At 49.5% G+C, this 21,160-nt stretch overlaps 2 protein-coding genes across 2 annotated transcripts; both read left to right on the top strand.

Moving 5' to 3' along the window:
• Positions 1-14,785: 14,785 nt before the first annotated feature.
• LOC123149559 (protein YIP4a) lies at positions 14,786-17,153 on the top strand. The gene is made up of 3 exons (XM_044569274.1): positions 14,786-15,520; positions 16,605-16,679; positions 16,755-17,153. The coding sequence occupies exons 1-3, from the start codon at positions 15,023-15,025 to the stop codon at positions 17,013-17,015; spliced, it is 834 nt and encodes a 277-aa protein (XP_044425209.1). The 5' UTR covers positions 14,786-15,022; the 3' UTR covers positions 17,016-17,153.
• A 788-nt stretch (positions 17,154-17,941) lies between these two features.
• Positions 17,942-19,004, top strand: LOC123149489 (uncharacterized). Its single transcript, XM_044569175.1, has one exon. It carries the CDS (start codon positions 17,952-17,954, stop codon positions 18,801-18,803), a length of 852 nt encoding a protein of 283 aa, XP_044425110.1. The 5' UTR covers positions 17,942-17,951; the 3' UTR covers positions 18,804-19,004.
• Positions 19,005-21,160: the final 2,156 nt, after the last annotated feature.

Here is a 21,160-nt window from a genome sequence, read left to right as displayed (position 1 = left end):
AAGATTGTTGGGTTTTCAAACAATCCGGCAGACTCAATGCCGAACACAAGGGGCTCGACACACCAAGCGAAGACGAGGACGAACCCCAAAAGCAGAGTACCAGGAAACAAAAGAACTTCCCACAAGAAGTAAAAACAGTGAACTTACTTCACATAACAAAACATGCGGCGCCCATAAAGGTACGCACCACACGACCTGTTCCCAAAAGGTTCCGCCACTGGTTGTCAAAACCAATCATCTTCGATCAGCTAGATTATTCTAGAAATATCAAGAATGCAGGCTGGACTGCCTTGATACTCGATCCAATAATTGGCGGACTCCGGTTTTCAAATGTCCTTATGGACGGCGGCAGTGGACTAAACCTGATATATCAGGATACAATCCATCACATGGGGATAAACCCAGCAAGAATCCGCCACAGCAAAACCTCCTTTCAAGGGGTAACACCTGGTCCGGACACCCATTGTATGGGTTTTCTCCGGCTCGAAGTTATATTTGGCTCTGCCGATAACTTCCGCCGCGAAAAGCTGACCTTCCATATCGTCCCGTTCTCAAGTCGCTATCAATTACTACTGGGACGCGAAGCTTTCGCCCGCTTTAACGCAATACCGCATTATGCATCTCTCGCGCTTAAGATGCCCGGTCCACGAGGCATCATCTCTTTGAAGGGGAAGCACTAAAGTGCGCCTTCCCAAGCGGAGGACTGTGCGGCCGCTTTGACAACCCCACAGTAAAATGGCCTCACCGGCCAAGAAACTTCGAAATAGGTCATTAAAGACCACGAACGCGGATAGACGAGTTTGGGACAAAATCATCGTTGATGCAGGCTTAGTGGCCATATACCCCCACTAGGGGCTCCATGCATATACAATAAGAGACAATAAAGCTCAATTTTATATATTTTACTTTATACTTTGTTTATTTTAAACTTTTGTTCGGCACGACCCGTTTTCAACTCAGTTCCTCTCTTTTACAGATGAACGTCGTGCGGCACCCGTCCAGGAGGCACAACGGAGACACAGGCGCAGACATGCAGTAGGGACCCGTCCTAAATGATTCTTTTTAGATGAAGACCCTGCGTAAACCTTTTTTACTGTCTCTTGTTGCTACAGATCCCCTGGTTTTTTCTGATATAACCAAAGGAGGAGGCTGGCATCTTGGCATGTGGCCACGTCAGAATTTTTGCACGTACATGGACACTAGGGGCTTTTTTAATAAAGAGTGTTGTTTCGCCCGCACTCATAAAGACAGAACACCTTAGGGAGTGTTCGGCGTCGCGAGTTTTAGCATTATATGCATCAGCTCCAAATCATGTCTTTGGTCAAATGTTGGGTTGCCCGGCTCCTGAGTTCGGCTACCTTACGTTCCGCTCTATCGGCTAAGGTAGCACCAGGAGGACTACTGCGATTGTGCCCCGGTTCGGCCGGGCGAGCACCTCAGTAGAGAAAGCCGAAAATTGACTATCATGATGTAGCGTGAGACTGGCCAGCCACTCGATGACCTATCGGAATCTATAGGATTCCTCCGCTTTAACGAAGGGCCGCTTCCCGGTCAGGCACATACGCGCCCCGAACTCGGGCGAGCGCAGTCGCCACCAAGGGGCTACCTAAATAGTCTCACTGTCAAGCTCCTATGGCTAAGTGAAAGTGTTAAAGCATTATAGTCCGGTTGCCTGGCCCGCTGCGCTATCACCTCCTTTGTAGGACCAAGACATTGGGTTAAGTGTGAAAATGCGTCTTCTGCGAGCACCCCCGCACTATGTGTGTGGGGGCTGAAGCCAACGACTGCCATCTTTCAGATTTTGTATATATATATATATATATATCTTAAAACGGCCGCATAGGAGGTGTTCCCAATACTTGAAGGCACAAGTATAAAAAGGCCACTACAGTTTATCAAAATATTACTTTATAATTACATATGCTATCATAACATAGCATCTTTCGAGCATTGCATCTCTATTACACGAGCGCCTTCAAGGACTTCCTGAAAATAGTGCTCGGAGGGTACTCGGCTTTTGTCCGAATCTCGGGACGCAACAACGATGGTCTCCATCTCTGCCCAGTATGTCTTGACACGGGCAAGAGCCATCCTTGCGCCCTCTATGCATGCTGACCTCTTCATTGCATTAATACGCGGCACCGCGTCAAGGAATTGCTGCACCAAACTGAAATAACTCTTCGGCTCCGATCTCCCTGGCCACAGATGACCCATGACGTACTTCATGGCGAGTCCGGACAACCTATTCAGTTCGGCCCATTGAGCCAAACGATCATCCACTACCAGTGGACGCTTTGGATTGTGAAACTGCGACCAGAAAAGCTTTTCCACTTCGCGATCTTTCTGATCTCGAAAGTGTTCGGTCGCATCAGCAGCACTCGCTGCCAAATCCAGATAGGTATCCTCCACACTCCACATCCGGTCCAACGGAGCAAACTTCGGATCACAAAATTTCCTTCGCAGCATAAAGGGCTTTCCAGCCGCAATCTGTTCGGCCTGACGCAGCTCCTCCTTTGCAGCTCTCATCGCAGAGCGCGCGTCCTTGGCATTGGCAACGGCCTTCTCTAAGTCTGTCCGTTTCGTCTGGTCTTCTTTCTCAAGAAGTCTGCAACGGTCTGCGGCACTCCTTAACTTTTCGGCCATCTCGGCCATCTCTTCCTTGCTTCGGCAATGAGGAGCCTATTCGGCTCTCAGCTCTTCAAGGGCTTTCTTGGCAGCCGCATCACTTTCTCTGGCTTGTTCTTTAGCTCGGGCAAGTTTTGCCCTAAGACTCTCCACGGTGGCGCACCATCTGCGTCAAGCACACACATCGTAAGACACTGGCATAAAGCTCTTCTTACCTGATGCTGCCTGAGGAATTACATACCTTGAGCCTCATCAAGCCGCTTGTTGACAAGCGCGATGTCGGCATCTGCCACGTCCAGTTACCGCTTTAGTTCGGCAAAATCATCAGTTCGGCTCGATTCCGGACACCCTGCCGCCTACATTCAAAGGCGACATCTTAGACCTGGGATTATGATCCTCCACGTGCCGTCATTTCTTGACGACGCGCAGAGTCTCAGGGGCTACTATCTACATAGGGCGCATCTTATTCATGCGCAACTGACAAAAGTGTACATTATCTAATGTACCTCAAAACCTGTCAGTAAACTTTTGACGGCCTCATGCAATCCGCTCTCTGCGGATGAGATCCTTTCAATCACCGTGCCCATCAATGCACTGTGCTCCTCCGAGATAGAAGCTTGCCCCAGCAGAATCTTTAGCTCCTCCGTCCGAGCACCAGACGGTGCCGGACTTGTCCCATGACCTCTTTCGAAGGCCGGACGCGGAGAACCTCGGGGGGCCACATAGCTATCTTCCGCCCCTGCCGGATTCGGAGAAACCCTCCGCGACGACACCTCAGGGTCGCCCGCCTCGCTAGGCGGCACGGCAGGGGGAGGCGTCCCGCTCTCCATCATCTCCGGAAGGAGATCCCCTGAAGACGAGCTCTGCTGAGAAGGGTTGAGGTCCGAGCTACAAGGTAAAAATTCAGTTAATCTTCTTAGATATAAATCAAGGATTTCCCTCATCCCTCAAAAGGAAAATATTTCTCTACTTATGGCTCGCTGGAGGGCTGATCCCCTTGAGGGCGTAGTCCGGCCGAGGAACTCCCCGGCGTCGGACCCTCTGACGAGGATTTTTTTCCCCGCTTCGAGGCCATGGTTTCCGGGTCGTCAGAGGCGGCTCTCTTCTGCCCCTTAGGAGAGGAATTGTCGGTTCCTCCCTTCGGAGCAGCCTCCTGCGAGGAGGCCATAGTTTCCTTGTCCTCCCCCTTGCTTCCCTCCAAAGGCATTATCTCCAGCATCCTGACCAGCACGGGATCCGGCCTGGTTTCGGGAAGGGGAGCCGGACACCTGATCAACTTTGCCTTCGCTATCCACTCCTGTTTAAAAGGACGACTCTTTTAGGGGCAAGTTTATGACAATTATACGGATAGAAGGTCCGGGCACAAGGTTGCTTACTTGAGTATCCGGGCGATTGCAGCTTAGGCTTGCGTCCTTGGTTAAATCCGGACACATCTCTTGTGATCTGAAGAACAGTTTATACATCTCCGCGGGCGTTGCGCCCATGAAATTCTGGAGAGCTCGCGGTCCCTCTGGATTAAACTCCCACAGGCGAAGGGAGCGACGTTTGCCGGGCAATATTCGGCGAATCAGCATGACCTGCGTCACCTTGACCAGGCTGAGGTCTCCTTCCAAGAGATCCTTAATGCGGCCCTGTAACAAGGGCACGTCTTTGGGAAAACCCCAATCTAACCCTCTGTTGACCCATGACGCTAGCCGTGGTGGGGGACCCGAGCGAAAGGCAGGAGGTGCCACCCACTTGATGCTCCGGGGAGCGGTGATATAAAACCACTCTTGTTGCCACAAGCCTAGATCCTCTTGAAAAGAGCCCTTGGGCCATGGAGCATCAGCATTTTTGCTTATAACAACGCCTCCGCACTCTGCGTGCCATCCCTTGATCATCTTCGGCTCCACTTTGAAGGTCTTGAGCCATAATCCGAAGTGAGGGGTAACACGGAGGAACGCTTCACACACGACAATAAACGAGGAGATATGGAGGATGGACTCCGGAGCTAAGTCATGGAATTCCAGCCCGTAATAAAACAGCAGTCCCCTCACAAAGGGATCCATTGGGAAGCCCAACCCCCGAAGGAAGTACATGAACACCACGCTCTCATCGGGCTGGGGACTGGGAATGACCTACCCTTGAGCAGGCAACCTATGCGAAATTTCGCCGGTCAGGAACTTAGCCTCCCTCAACTTTAGTACGTCCTCCTCTGTGACGGAGGAGGGTGTCCATCGGCCTTGAAGGTCAGAACCGGACATCATCAAAGGTCCGAAGCGCCTGGAATCTGGAGCCTAGGGTGTTGGAACTCGAGGCGATGGGCGAACTCGCTTGAGATTGAAAAAAGGAGTAAGGCCTTGGTCTCTTTATAAGAGGTTGAATACCAAGAGCCCTCCCTGTAACCGTTCGGGACTCTTCTTTAATCGAGGAAACGTGCTAACGGGCACGGTTGGGTTACCCACGTCCGTATTGATGAGAATCCCGTAAAAGGGGTACACGATCTCTGCTTTGACAAGACGTGCCAAGGAAACTGCCTCGCAAAACATGCTGAGGTGGAAAAGTAAAAACGATTCGAGTAAAGGACTTGGCCGTAGTGTGATGACGCACTGTGGAATACGTCAGCAGATTTGATTTGTGTTAATATTATTCTCTCTATGGCAATATGTGGAAACTTATTTTGCAGAGCCGGACACTACTCTTGATGTTTACGATCTTCTATGAAAGACTTGGAGGAGGAACCCGCCTTGCGATGCCGAAGACAATCTGCGCGCCGGACTCGTCGTCATTGAAGCCTGGTTCAGGGGCTACTGAGGGAGTCCTGGATTAGGGGGTGTTCGGGTAGCCGGACTATACCTTCAGCCGGACTCCAGGACTATGAAGATACAAGATTGAAGACTTCGTCCTGTGTCCAGATGGGACTTTCCTTGGCGTGGAAGGCAAGCTTGGCGATGCGGATATTCAAGATCTCCTACCATTGTAACCGACTCTGTGTAACCCTAACCCTATCCGGTGTCTACATAAACCGGAGGGTTGTAGTCCGTAGGACATCAACTCCATATACAACAATCATACCATAGGCTAGCTTCTAGGGTTTAGCCTCCTTGATCTCGTGGTAGATCTACTCTTGTACTACCCATATCATCAATATTAATCAAGCAGGAGTAGGGTATTACCTCCATCGAGAGGGCCCGAACCTGGGTAAAAACACCGTGTCCCTTGTCTCCTGTTACCATCCGGCCTTGACGCACAGTTCGGGACCCCCTACCCGATATCCGCCAGTTTTGACACCGACAACCAGTAAAAAACACTTTGTGCTATCTCGTGCTATGCCAGTGCGGAGTGGTGCGGGAACCTCATGGTGGCGGCGGAGCACATCGCGCCAACTTGGTTCTTAAAGACCCTCAGACCGTGGATGCGTCATGCGCGGGCGGTGGGCGTCTCTTTTACACCCTCTTTTTGCGGGAGTCTCTCTTTTTTCATGATAATACGTGTCTCATTTATATCATAAAAAGTATTCTATAAGCCATGTATATATCGACCTTGCAAAACTAAACAAATAGAACAGTAGCCTTTGCACAAAGGAACAACAGCCAAGAAGTAAAACTATGAACAACATTGAAGAAACCTCTGACCTTGACACCAACGTTCGTCACCTGCCTCTAGCACCATAGCAACCACCCAAAAAAATAATGGATCACCTCCACACCCGAGCTCGACGCGGCTCCATCGCTGATATGCAGTTTTGCGGACCTCCAATTTGGTTCGCCAAAGACGAAACCATTACCATACAATATTGAAGAGTCTCTTTTCACACTTCAATATGTTGTATTCTCACGTATTTGTACACTTCAATACGTGAGAATACAAACCTATTGTGGAACCATATGCATGCTCATGCAGCTTTTATGGTTCTACATGTGCATAGTAGTGCGTCAATTAAATATGCACAAGTGTCTCTCCCAAGAAAAGACTAGTATTAAATTTGATAGCGAAATTTTTCGATTGATATCTATTAAACAATAAATTCAATTGGTGATATTTTTACATATTTGAATTACTGAAGGCAAGACCTTTAAAACAAGATTAAAAATGGATACATTTCAACTAATTTTATTTCACTGATTCCAGATAACATATTTTCACTCAACAAAAAAAACATATTTCACTTATCTTGGAAAAACAAACTGATTTTCTCATTTGAAATATATATTTCACTCATTTCAATACACGATTTCACTTGTATTATTTACAAAAGATATGTTTCACACATTTTAAAAACACATTACACTCACTCAATTGAAATAATACATTTCACTCGTTTCCAAAAAAGAAACTGACTTCACATACGCTTAATTTCTTTGAAATGTTGACATAAATGATTTCTGAAATATGCATGTAAAATGTTTCACTCTTCTTCGCAAATATATTTCCTTGGTTTCAATTAACATATTACACTCAAGAATACATTTCACTCTTTATATAAAAACAGATTTCACACAGTTGAAGGTCTAAATTTTACTCATTTCTGAAAAAAAAACACCGGTTTCAAGAAGTGGTATATGTGAAATATAAATGAAACTGAAATTAGTGAACAAAGCTATTTCACAATAAACAGACTGAAAAATGAGTTTCACAAAAAATCATTTTTCAATTTGAAAACTAATTTCACTTATATACAAAACATAATTCAAATAAAACTTATTTCACTCATTTCAAAGGACTAATTTACTTGAAAGACATGTTTCAATTATTTTTTGGAGCTAATTTCACTCATTTCAAAAGACTATTTTCACCCATTTCATTTGAAAGGACATGCTTCAAGTATTTTCAGGAGCTAATTTCACTCATTTAGAAAAACAATTGTTTCAAGAAGCTGATATATGTGAAATATAACTGAAACTGAAATGAGTGAACGAAGAAACAAAAGAAAGTCATTTAGAAAACACACTGAAATAGATTGAGTGAACTAAGTTGATTGAAATGCTAAAATTTAAACATGTTTAAAGTGTATCCATTGGTCATGTTGTCATAGTCTTCGCGCCAGGAGTTCAAATATATAAAAAGTTTCAAAAATAGAGTTATGGTTTAAAATATATAAACGATTTAAATTATAACAAGAAAATAAAAAAGAATAGGTTTTGATGGAGAGAGAGTTAAGCAGTGCATGTGATCGTACATGAGTGGAATGGATGAGAGAAAAATGGCATCCACATGGTGGGTCCGTGAGAAGGAAAGTACCAAGTATGCAAATGGTTCAAAAGAATCAAATACAACAACCGTATAATTGTCACACCTGCTACTGCGTAGCGGTGGGCTAGCAAGAGTAGGAGAAGTGGTAAGAGGTGGGCTGAGCCCAGTGGGTAGCCTTGGGGCCGCATGTGGCCCAAGTGCGTGGTGTGTGGGTCTGTCTGTACTGAAGCCCTGGTCCTCGAGGGACAAGGCAGCGAGTAATTGAACTCTCTGGTTCTGAATCTCGATCCCCTTCTCCTACCTCGCCTCGTCGTCTGCTCTCCTCATCCCAAAATTTTTGTGCGATCGATCCCCTTCCAAGGTTCGGTCGTCACAATTGGTAATCAAAGCCACAATTTCCTGGAGAGAAAAATTTCGCCGTCGCGTCACCCCCTACTCCCTTGGCCGGATCGGTAACATCCACCGCCGTAGGTGCGATTTCACTCCAGTGAGGTCGCCCGAAATCCTACGCGGGGTTCGATCTGCTCGGGGCAGGTGCAACGGCGTCGTCCAAGCCTTCGGTCCAGACGCGGCAATTACTAGCCGCCATGGGAGAGCAGTCAGCGAATCTCACTGCCCTGATGGAGACGTTGCTCTCCAAGTTTGATGAAGAGAAGATCCTGGCGGACAAGCGGGCAGAGGCGCAGACCACGTTCAACGCGCAGGTCTCACTCGAGCTGAAGAGTCTGGCGAAGCAGATCGGTCTAACACATGCAGAGGTGGATGATGTCCGCAAGGTGGCTTCCCCGTCTGCCTCCTCGGCTCCGTCCACCGGCTCACAGGTCGACGAACCCGCGACGACCCCGCTCCGCTCTGCACCGACTCGGGAGGCGCCGGTCCAGCCTCCACCACACAGTCTGCGTGCCCCGCCACCTCCAAGCGCCCTCCCAATTCCGCAAGTCCTTACAGGCCCGGTCCAGGCTGCCCGACTCGTCAATGAGGGACCATCGCTGCTGCCCGTACCAGGGGCGCAGCACGCACCGTCGGGGCGTGCGTTGCCACCGAGACAGCGCGACGAGTACGTGCCCCGTCCTCTGAAGCACCAATTTCCCCGTTTCGAGGGCGAGGCCCCGCGAGTCTGGCTGGATTGTTGTCTCGCATATTTTGAGCTGTACCAAGTGCCACTGCACAACTGGGTGGCGACAATGGCTCTCTATGTCGAGGGCCATGCCGCGCTCTGGCTCTGGGCTTTCCGACAGACACATACTGACATTACCTGGGAAGTTTTTCGTCGCGCCGTGGGTGGCCACTCCGAAGTAACAGCAACTTATCAACGGATCAAGAAGCTCTTTGCTTGGCGTGGCATGAAACAGGCAGTGGAGGATTTTGTGCGTCAATGTGCAACCTGCCATCATGCCAAACACGAACACCTGAAAACTCGAGGCCCCCTCCAGCCACTGTCGATACCTACAGAACCTTGGCGTGACATCACCATGAATTTTGTCGAAGGGTTGCCAACTTCTGAAGGTTATGAGGTGATCACGGTGGTAGTTGATCGCTTAACAAAATATGCCCATTTTGTTCCTCTTCGTCACCCATTTTTAGCAGCTACAGTTGCTCGTGCCTTTTGGGACAATATCATCAAATTACATGGCGTTCCTCACTTGATCGTTTCAGATTGTGACAAGATCTTTACCAGTGCGATGTGGCGTGGATTGCTCGACGCAGCAGGCACCAAACTCAGTTATTCAACAGCATACCATCCTCAAACTGATGGCCAAAGTGAACGCGTGAATCAGTGCCTTGAGATGTACCTAAGATGTGCTGTTCATGACAACCCGAAGCAATGGCGTAAATGGCTTCCCACTGCAGAGTTCTGGTACAATACTACACATCATTCTTCACTGAATACATCTCCTTTCAAAGCTTTGTACGGCCAAGAACCAAATTTGGGAGGCCCACCAGACCTTGCTACACACTTGCCGGAGGATACTAGTGCTGACTTGGAGTGGACAAAGCACAATAATGTTCTGCGACTGCAGTTAGCTCGGGCACAGAACAGGTACAAACAGAAGGCGGACCGCAACAGAACGGAGCGATCCTTTGCAGTGGGTGAACAAGTATTGCTGAAATTGCAACCCTATGCCCAGTCTACTGTAGCAAATCGCTCTTGCCCCAAACTGGCCTTCAAGTTCTTTGGGCCCTTCTCTGTCGAGCAAAGGATCGACTCCATGGCATACAAGCTGGAGTTACCAGCAGGCAGTCGTATCCATCCTGTGTTCCACGTCTCCCAACTGAAGCCGTTCACACAAGATTACTCACCGGTCTTCTCTGAATTACCTCGACCAACAGACCTGACAGCAGCTCCACTACAACTAGAACTGATCCTGGATCGACGCATGGTGAAAAAGGGGAACACTTCAGTCGTGCAGGTCCGTGTTCAATGGACCTCCCTTTCTCCTGATGCAGCAACATGGGAGGATTACAATGTACTTCATCATCGTTACCCAGCAACTCCGTGTTGGGATGCAGACGCTCTCGCTCAAGGGGGGGGGGGAAATTGTCACACCTGCTACTGCGTAGCGGTGGACTAGCAAGAGTAGGAGAGGTGGTAAGAGGTGGGTTGAGCCCAGTGGGTAGCCTTGACGCCGCATGTGGCCCAAGTGCGTGGTGTGTGGGTCTGTCTGTACTGAAGCCCTGGTCCTCGAGGGACAAGGCAGCGAGTAATTGAACTCTCTCGTTCTGAATCTTGATCCCCTTCTCCTACCTTGCCTCGTCGTCTGCTCTCCTCATCCCAAATTCTCTGTGCGACCGATCCCCTTCCAAGGTTCGGTCGTCACAATGTGGTATCAGTTGCTCGTTGGTGAGAAGACCACCGCTAGCTACCGGAACCGGTAAAGGTGACTTTGCGCACTTGCCTCCTCCTTCACCAGCTCGAACAATTGGAACCCTGAAGATTACTAGTAGACTGCCCGTGCGTTGCCACGGGCTTTTAAAAATTTGTATTTGTTGCATGTCAAATTTTACATACTCCCTCCTTCCATCTATACAGGGTCTAGTACGTTTTTCAAGACCGTCTTTGACTATTGACAACGTAGAGGACAGTGGGGAAGGCGTATACCCGACAACCTTTAGGGAGGTCCGGCGGCGCCTGCAGGCTGCACCACGTCGATGTTGGACGAGCCGCCAGGGATTTCACTAACCCAAACACAACCACCACCACCCCGGACGATCTGAAGTGTACCAACCAACCTGCCGCCCACCAGCCTTTGCCACCACGTTCACTGAACCAACTTCGTCGTCTCCTGAGGCCACCGACACGAGATCTGGAGGAGGGAAGAGGAGCCAAGGGGCTCGGGGGCATCCGCAACTCAGCCGATGAGAGGGGACAACCTTCGTCGCTGCCGCGAAGCCGACCAGACGTGACGACAGGGGCCTACCAGGCCCCTACTGGCCCGACCGAGCCCAAATGGGTCAGGGCAGCCCCTGTTGCCACACTGCAGCACGTCGGCCAACAAAGCCGCCACCACCCGCACTCCCCGATGCCTCGCCACCACCACCAGAGAGCCACACCGCCGCACATCGGACCGCCGGCCCGCTCCAACCCAGATGGGGCCCAAAAGGGCCCAAATCTGGGCGGAGTGGACGCCGCCAGCCAGCCGCACCACCACGCGCCTTGCAGCCAACGACCGCGCCGCCGCATCAGGGGCACCCACGGCCCGCAACGCGCGAGCGGGGAAAGAACGACATGCCTTTGCCCGAGGAGCACCACCTCCATCAGCCCCCCCCCCCCCGACACACATCCCCAACGCGTGAGCAGGGAAAGAACGGCCCGCCTCTGCCAGCACTACGTGGGAATGACCTAGCGGACCACGCCGGCGGCGGCAGGGGGGAAAGACGAGGAGGGATTGGAGGAGAGGGGGGGTCGGGGATTCACATGTCGCCCGCGAGGGGGGGTGGGGCAAGCGAGCGAACAGATCAAATCAGTGTAGGACGTTTTTCTTAGGTGCTTGAAACCATACAATTTACCATTTAGAAACACTACGGAAAAACACATCTTCTAGAACATACCGTGCGTCGCCACACGCTTTTGGAATATTTTGTTAAAGTTATATATAAACATAATGCATGTTATAATGCATGTTAAATTTCACATGTATAGAAATTACAGTACCGGGCGATAAAAATGGTAGAACCTGCTTGATGGGTCATTTTCGCCATTTTAAATATCTAATTCTAATAAATGTTGAACATGGAAATTTCTTTTTTTAATAAAACTTAATATTTCATTAAAATGTAAACTTTATAAAATAACATTTTTTGAGAAGAATGTATTTTTGTAGTAAGAAGTGATTTTTTGGGCGAATTTTTAAGTGTTTTTAAATTATGATAGTGTTGCGCGCTAGCCACAACTGTACCGAAAAATATCAGATTGTTCCTTCTAGGAAGGTGATCTTCATGCCCTTCTTCCACCCTGGCTTCACGTCGACCGTTGGGATCTCCACCGTGATCGTCTTTCTACACATAGTTGCCATGAACAAGTAGTGTTTAGTGTTTATTTTAGCACCCAAAATCAGTTTCTTATTTTATTAAAGACATGCATCAAAATTGACACTAAATAATCCAGATTGACCGAGCATGCTAAAATTTGAAGTTGGCTTAAAGATTAGTAAGAACCCATCCAAATCAATAAGACACGGCTGAACTATTTGGTTGAAGTAACAAAGATATTGCAGTGATAATAATGCTGCTTTAGAATAGATCTGAACAATGCTGACTGCCGTTGCACTCTACTGAACAAATTAAATAGACCCAACTGGTCAACTACAAATTTCTCAGGATTAATCTTTGGAACACATGTACCTCATACTGAGGTTAAATAATTCAGAATGATTGAGGAAGCTAAAATCTGAAGACGGCTTAAGATTACTGAAAACTGCCCAAATCAATAATACAACTCAGATGGAACCAACAAGGAAATTGTATTTATCAAATTTAATCTGGAGCAACTAAAATAGTCTTCAATATTCAAGAATGTAGTGGATCTTGATTCTTAATCGGGATAACAAATGACCACATGCATACAACAGAGGGAAGGAGAATATACTCACATGTGTACCACACTTGAATTTCCTACAAGTAAGAAAGGGTAGGGAATAGAATTACAATATAAGGATTCAACTGGATGAACTGTAAATGTTGTAAATACATGAATTGCAAAGGCTTCGCGAGCTGCTGCTTGTCGTGGTCGAGTACGACACTAAAATCTTACCTCCTAACAAAAATTGCTTATAACGATACAACATGTGCCATACTATCAATTCATAATCCAAGAGATGAAGCTAGCTGATTAGCTCAACTAATGCACTGGCGTTTTTCTAATTTCTGACAAAGATGTTACTAACAAAGATACTTAATTGTCCTTTAAAAAAAATGCATGCTGAAGTTTTGGATTGGCTTGCTAATAAAGAATGTGGGTGCCTTGTGAGGAGTAGGAGCACGTCCGCCTGTCCACGGCTGTCCAAGGAGAGAGGGAGATGGGGATAGTACCAAATTCGAAGCAACATGTAGCCAACCTGCAAGAAATCCATCGACGGCGGCTCAGATCCCGGCCAACCCCAGCAAGCCCTCAACAGGAGCGCGACACGGGCCCCGCCGCTTGGTCCCCAGTCCCCACGGCCGTGCAGGACTCCCGCATCGGCGGCAGCCCCGAGGGGCCTCCAAGCCGATGTGCGACCCGACACGGGGGAGGGGCTGGCCCCGAGGAGCGGTAACCCGGCGACTCCGTCAGTCAGGAGCTGGGCGGCGCCTTCCGTCATCGCCGCCGTTTGGGGAGGGATGCGGTCCCGGTCGATGCGATCATTGGCCACGGCGAGCGGGACAGACTCGACGGCGGGATTCAGACGGCGGAGCATGGATACAGGAGATGGTGGCGCATCGATGGGAGATGGGTGCGGGCGCGGCTGCGGTGGGCGGAGCGTCGGCGGCGGGCGGCGCGCGGTGAGGTTGGGCGGGGCGGGGCAGGAGGTGGCGGCGGGACGGAGGTCGAGATGGGATCGAGGAGGAAGGTCGTGCGAGCTGGGCTTTTTTTTCTCTTTTCTCCTCCCTGTACCGGTTATACTGAGCAGAGGTGGTAGGATGACGAAAAAAACGGTGATGAGATTTCTGAGTTTATAACCTTTCCATACGTGGATTAATTGTGATTGATTACCATAAAGGCTGGATTGATGAGATTTCTGAGTTTATAGCCTTTCCATACGTGGATTAATTGTGATTGATTACCATAAAGGCTATCAATCCAGATGGGAGGTGGGACAAATAAACCAGACAAAAAATAACCGGTTGAAAATAAACCGGTTGAAAATGGTGGGACTATTCAACCAGGTGGGAGGTGGGACAAATAAACCAGACGAAAAATAACCGGTTGAAAATAAACCGGTTGAAAATGGTGGGACTATTCAACCAATTCGTCCATTAGGAGTAGAGATTAAGATTTAGAATTGATTGTCATAAAACTAAATTTTATTGATTGGTAACGTGCTATCAATTCCTTCCCGTTTATAATGTGTCTAGTTAGGAAACTTTGAAAAGGTTAGGAAAGTTTTTATTGTGAAGGTAAAAAAACAACTTGATGAGATATGGTGGTGGGATGTGATACGAAAATAAACCAGACGAAAATAAATCAGACGAAAATAAACCAGACGAAAGTAAACCGTGGACGCAATCCTACCAACTCAGACATTAGGAGTAGAGATAAGGATTGCTGAAACGAAATTGACACCGGATTAGAAGTCCGGCCAGAGAAGGGAAACCCTAGACGCGGTCGTGAGGGGAGTGCAAAAACTATTTCGGCCACTCAAATTCGTTTAGCAATAAATGACGTCAAACCAGACCGAGTCCAGGCCGAACCTTGGAATCTGGGGAATTGTCAGCTGAGAACTTGCATTTTCGCCCGTCTTCTTGGGGACTTCAGTCCAGGCCGAACTTCCTGTGGAGGCACCCCAAAAAAAGGAAAAGTTGCGAACCGCGAAAAAATATCCCGCAGGCACACCGAGTCGCGTCGCGCTCGCGCCATTCGACAGCCAGTTCCGTCCGTCCGTGCAACCCCCTCGTCGCGTGCTTATTCCTCCCCTGGTCCGGTCCGCCGTTCGCCACCGTCCCTCCTCGTCTCGCTCGCCGGCCCGCCGCCCTCCCGCGACCACTGAGATCTCGCCGCCCGGCGGAGCCCTAGCCCGCGCGCCCGGCGATGTCGCACGCGCAGCCCCAGGGCGACACCATCCCGCTCCACCCGTCGTCGGCGCAGTCCGACATGGACGAGATCGAGAGCCTCATCCACGCCGCCCCCACCGCCGCCGCCGTCCTGCCCGCGCGGCCGCCCTCCCCTCCGCGCGCGTCCATCCCCGTCGCCAACATCCCTCCCGTGCCCCCTCCGGCCGGCTTCAGGCCCCAGCCGCCGCCCACCTTCTCCTCCGCGCCGCTCCCCTCCGCCTCCGTCGCCATCCCCATCCCCATCCCCATCGGCGCGGACGGGTTCGGGAGCCCCGCCAACACGCTCACGGAGCCCGTCTGGGACACCGTCAAGCGCGACCTCACCCGCATCGTCAGCAACCTCAAGCTCGTCGTCTTCCCCAACCCCTTCCGCGAGGACCCCGGCAAGGCGCTCCGCGACTGGGATCTCTGGGGGCCCTTCTTCTTCATCGTCTTCCTCGGCCTCACCCTCTCATGGTCGGCCTCAGTCAGGAAGGTACGTAGCTACTGCATTTTTTATATCATTTGAAATCCAAGTCCATCAATATTCAGTTAGCTGGGTGCAACGCCTGCATTTGAAATACATTAGTTAGAATGAACTAGTACAAACCTTCAATTATTTAATTCATGAGGCCCCACATTGATCAGGTGAAAATATTTTTAGTACTTGTCAATTGCATGGGTGATGGACTGATGGTTAACAACGTTAATAGTAATAGTTATACCAGTTCATCCGGTACTATTTATCTGAAATGCAAAAGCGTTGCAGACACTGTAGATGACCTGATAACTGCTGCTGCACGTATTGTAGATTTAGCAGGGGATGTAAATCCTTGATTACAAACCAAACAGTGTTAAGGCTGGATTGTTGTTATACATCTCCAGCACATTCTTATTTGTTGCGTGTGTTTTGCGAACTTGCTTTACAAACTAGGATTAGAAGAAGTGCACTTTTGTAAAGAATAAAAGAGCATAAAGAGCATAGGGAGATTTCTCCATTACCATGCTATTTGCACCTGCCATGCTCTCGATCTTCTTAGGAGTAAAGTGAAAGTTGGGGAGAGTGCTGTTAAATCTGGAAGGCAGTGTATTCTTAGAAGGGGGACTATGCTTTTCCTTGTGAAAAAGGGTACTAGAGACATGCTTATAAATATTTTAGTTTGCCCGCGAACCTTCTAGGTGGCCTTGGCCATTCCACTAATTTATCTATGGCATCTCCAGTTCAGTAGCTTACTTTTGCTTTTATAATGCTTCAAGAGGTCCAGTAAAAATCTAGTGTTTGATGAAAATTATTCCAAGGAGGGAGAGCTGTCATGGAAATAAAAAGTGCTGCAGCAGTGCAGTAACTTGGGCATTTGATGTTCTTCTGAAGTTTTCATCGGCAGCAAACAGAATTCACACCTAGAACCAATTAATTTCATTTCGATAGAAAATTTTAGATGCTCGTTAGTCCATATGCAAGCATCCTTGGAGATCCTCTAATCTGTATGAACGCTTCATCCTATGATTGCAGTTCACTTTTTAATTATCATTTGATGTATCACATACTGACTTGGATGACACGCCTTTTGTGTTTGTAGTCTGAAGTATTTGCTGTCGCGTTTGCTGTACTTGCTGCCGGTGCTATAATCCTCACGCTGAATGTGCTGCTTCTGGTACTTAAACCCCTCGTCTCTCTCCCACACGTGCTTGCACATGTATACGCAATGACCACATTGTTTCGTTTGCAGGGCGGCCAAATCATCTTCTTCCAAAGCCTGAGTCTTCTTGGATACTGCTTGTTCCCCATGGACGTGGGAGCTCTGATTTGCCTGCTCAAGGACAAGGACATGCTAAAGATCGTCGTGGTGGCGGTGACACTAGCATGGAGCTCCTGGGCCGCCTATCCATTCATGAGCACCGCCGTGAACCCAAGGAGGAAGGCCCTGGCGCTGTACCCCGTCTTCCTCATGTATGTCTCCATTAGCTTCCTCATAATCGCGATAAACTAGGGGTATGAAGGTTGCTGCCGCGGACCGTCAAGTCCGGAGATTTTCCCGTCGAACCATCCGAGTGAGTACAGGTTTTGTCTGACTGGTTTCTTTTGTAAATAATAAATTTTGCTGACTACTTTGAGATTTCTTCTTCTTCCTCTTCTTTACATAATCAAAGGGCGTATAGTAGGGGTATAGAAAATCAATCCAGCAGGAAATCGTACGTTCTGTAAAGGCACCACTTTGGTTTGCACCTGGCTAGAATAATTTGTAGGGTTGCTGCCTCACCATGGTGTTAGCATGTTTCATCTATCTGTGTGCCGGTTTCTACTAGCTTGCCTGGTTATTATTGCCTGACCAGGAGTGCTTCTTGGAAGTTCTCATTGATGCAAGTATCCGTTAACTGCGTACTGTTGGGATGAAAAATGGTGAAAGAGACTCACCACAGCCAAAGTGCAGCCGGAGATTGACTGCTTGGTCACATGAGTTTCTCCATTTGCTGTATTTCTAGCCCCGTCGTGTGTACTCTGCACCATGACCAGACCAATATTGACTCGCGAGTCGTCACTGAATTCCGACTGACGACATGAAATGGTTTCAAAACCCGTTGTCCTCCCGTCCTAACCTAAAATCATTCTTCTTCTCCTGTTCTCCTTCACATTCTCAAAGCATACAAACATCCATTTCTTTTTCTTTTTTTTTTGAGGGAATACAAACATCCATTTCAAGTCGTCGTCAGAGCAATAGAAACTAGTAGCAGCAGATGAATTGTTGCGCTTGACGCGGTCCCCAAGATCCGTGGCTTTCTGTTAGCTTTTCCGGTACGCCGACCCGTCAACGTCGGCGCATACGTACGTCGGTACGTGCCAGGAACAAGTAACCGGACGGGGTCAAGTTTCAAAGCCGTTTCGCATTGCAATCTAAACTTGGCCAGAACAAACAACCGAAAACCAAATGAAAGCGGGCACGAGTCTCCTCCCTTCCTGCCACCTTCCGGGTCATTCCTTTCCTTGGCGCCCCCTCCTCCGCGCGTCCTCTCGCCGATCCCACGCGGTCCGGTCGCCGGTCGTCGCCCGCCTATACTTGAGGATATATATTTATCCCGCGCGCGCCATTCGCGGCCGCCCCGGCGATCTGCCACCGCTCGTGTTCGGTATTTCTTTGGGGCGGAGGAGGGCTGTCATGGGGGAGCCGGTGGAGGCAGAGGCGCCGGCCGCGTCGTCGACCACGGTGGAGATGGAGGCCGCGGAGCAGCTCATCCAGCTCAGCGGCGGCGGCTGCGACGACGACGGCGCTGAGTCGGAGAGCAAGAGCGCGGACAGCGTCAGGGCAGCCGGCGAGAAGGGGCCGGCCGTGGTGAGCAAGAGCGCGGACAGCGTCAAGGCAGCTGGCGAGAAGGCGCGGGCCGTGGAGAGCAAGAGCGCGGAGAGCGTCATGGCAGCCGGCGAGAAGCGGGGAGATGGTAAAGAGGGGGTGCCCGCCGTGGAGAGCAGCACCGGGAAGAGACGCGAGAAACTCGGTGGGCCCAAGGGTGGCGGACAAGACGAGGAGGCCGTCATCGGCGGGGTCGCGAGGAGGAGGCCGAGGTTCCGGTCGCTGGCGGCGATATACAGGAACACGAGGAGGATGGACGACCACGGGCACTGGCGCGAGGAGCCGGAAGAGGAAGAGATGGGTGAGGGGAAGGGGGAGAAAAAGAAGACAAGGGCGATGGGTGGAGCGGCCGCCGACGACGGCGAGGCGATCCCCGCGACGGCGCCGTGCAAGGCCAAGGCCAAGAGAGCGGTACGCCCAAGAACTAGCTAGTGTATGTGATGCGGGTCTTCGTCGTAGCTAGGTGTTAAGGATCGAGATCTCTGGTGCATGGAGGCAGGCATGTGTGGATGTAGGAGTAGATGGCAATGGCGCATGCTTGGGTGGAAGAGATTGTGATGTGAGATGTATGTACGTAGCCATCGATCTGGTTTGTTTCCCCTAGCTCATGGAAGAAGAAACCATCAAGCTTCACATTGCGTCTGGGAATTTTGTTGCTGTGTATATACTCACTTGATGTTTGTCATGGCAATCGATCGTTCATTTCCGATGCACATATTGGCATGTCGGACGACTGCGGTCGTTATTGTGTGGATCCTGAATCGGTCGTTCCGGTTACGGTCACAAGACACCAATATGCACCCGCAAAGTAACGGCAGCTGACTGACGAGGAGAAGACAGCACCATGATGGGGCCAAAGCGACCGTCAGTAGCAAACACATGCTTGCTAAACGAAAGAGGTACGACATAAGTCATTGCTCACAGCCCATTAGTTATTTTTTTCCGAAATGCGGTAAGACCCTCGGGCTCCCTCCGCATCAATCTTATTATATTTTTAAATAGTTAACGATGTCAAGCAAAGGCTAGCACCAATGTCGAACGAACGGCTTACAGGAAATTTAAAATAAAAACCCTAGACCACCCAACATTGATTTGCCTTGCGATAGAGCCTCCACAAATCTATCACAGCTCTATGACTGTGGCCGAATTAAACGAAAAATACGCTACTCTTAGGCAAAGCCTTCAAAAAGGGGGTCACCATTAGAGCGACGATGTTGACGAGACCGACTGTCGTGGATTTGTCACGGCAGATGTCCTTAGTGTCAGGACTTAGTCGTGAGGCCAACGCATCTATGTGGTAGTTTGAGAGGGGTTGAGTGGGACGAGAGACGCAGGGCGGATTAACACACAAGACAAGGATTTAGACAGCTTCGGGCCTCGGGAAACATCATCCGGAATAGCCCTACATGTTATTTGTGGCTAGGTCTCATTATCATCACGAGGAAGACGCCGTAAACCGGCTCTTTGTGTCTAGCCCTAGAGATTGTTTCTTACTTGTCGTCTCTCCCTCTTTGGGGAGCCCTGCCCCTTCTTATATATGTTGAAGGGGCGGTTTACATCACTAGTCCTAGTTGGATTAGGATTACTCTATTACAAGTGGAGTCCTAGTCTTGCTTCCTTTGTAAGGGAATATTTCTTGTGCTTTCCTCATAAACCGGCCCACCATTAACCGTGAACCGGCCTTCTGGGCCATGGGCCTCGTCATTCATCTGACCCGCCCGCCAAGTTACTAATGAACCGCCAAGACCGGGCGGGTAGCCCGTGAACCGCCAAGCTCCGGGTGGGTTACCAGTGAGTCGTCCAGTCCGGCCGGGTTATACTTCCGGCCGGTTTACGCCACGGGGTATATCCCCGACACCGACCGAAGATCGAACATATGATTTTCATTCCCGAAGCCATACCTCGAGCCAACATCTTCAACAAGGGCATGAAGCTCGTACGTCGGAATTGCCAGATCTAGCCCACCAAGAGTATCGCAAACTTCTCATCAAATTCATCATTGCCAATAACCTCGCTACCGGCTGACGACACATCACTAACCGGATCCTGATTGTTGGAGAAGACGCGAGATGCAGGTTGAGCACCGTCGTCCTACATGTCACCCTGCTTCCGGTCACTAGCGCACCTCCTTTGATCTCATCGATGTGAGAGACGGAAATATGAATGCAAGATAGCCCAGATTTCGCCGTCATTGCGACCACCTCATAGACCGCCACCATTGCGGTCACCTCGCGGATCCTTCCAGCGCGTCCCCAGGGCCACCACCCTGATCGAGGTCCTCCATGAAGTTTATGAAGCTTTGAACTCTAAGGAGAAGATGAATGGTGCCTCATGATGGTTCGAGTTCATCCCAAGCCGAGGGATTATCTGTTTGTGGCAGGACAAAGGAGAAGAACTCCAATAATGGAAAAAGAGGCAAAAGTAAGAACGGCCACAGGGGCTGGTCGCAATCCAGAGACAAGAAATATTGCAGATATTGCAAGAGAGACGGGCATGACATCTCTGAGTGTTTCAAGTTGCAGAACAAGGAAAAGAGGAAAGGTAACAAACAAGGTGAAAATTCTGCTAACGTTGCTCGTGATGATAGTTCCGATGATGCTCTTGTCGTTATTGCTGGATGTGCCGAGACCAATGATGAGTGGGTACTTGACACTGCATGCACTTTTCATATGTGTCCACATAGAGATTGGTTTAATACTTTTGATTCCACTACTTCTGCTGGTTCCGTTTTGGGTTTTGATAATTCACCATGCAAGACTGAAGGCATAGGTTCTATTCGAATCAAGATG

The sequence above is a fragment of the Triticum aestivum genome, chromosome 1A (assembly GCF_018294505.1).
Source record: "Triticum aestivum cultivar Chinese Spring chromosome 1A, IWGSC CS RefSeq v2.1, whole genome shotgun sequence".
NCBI lineage: Eukaryota > Viridiplantae > Streptophyta > Magnoliopsida > Poales > Poaceae > Triticum > Triticum aestivum.
Note: the sequence above shows the minus strand (reverse complement) of the source record. Positions and strands in the feature narration are given on the sequence as shown.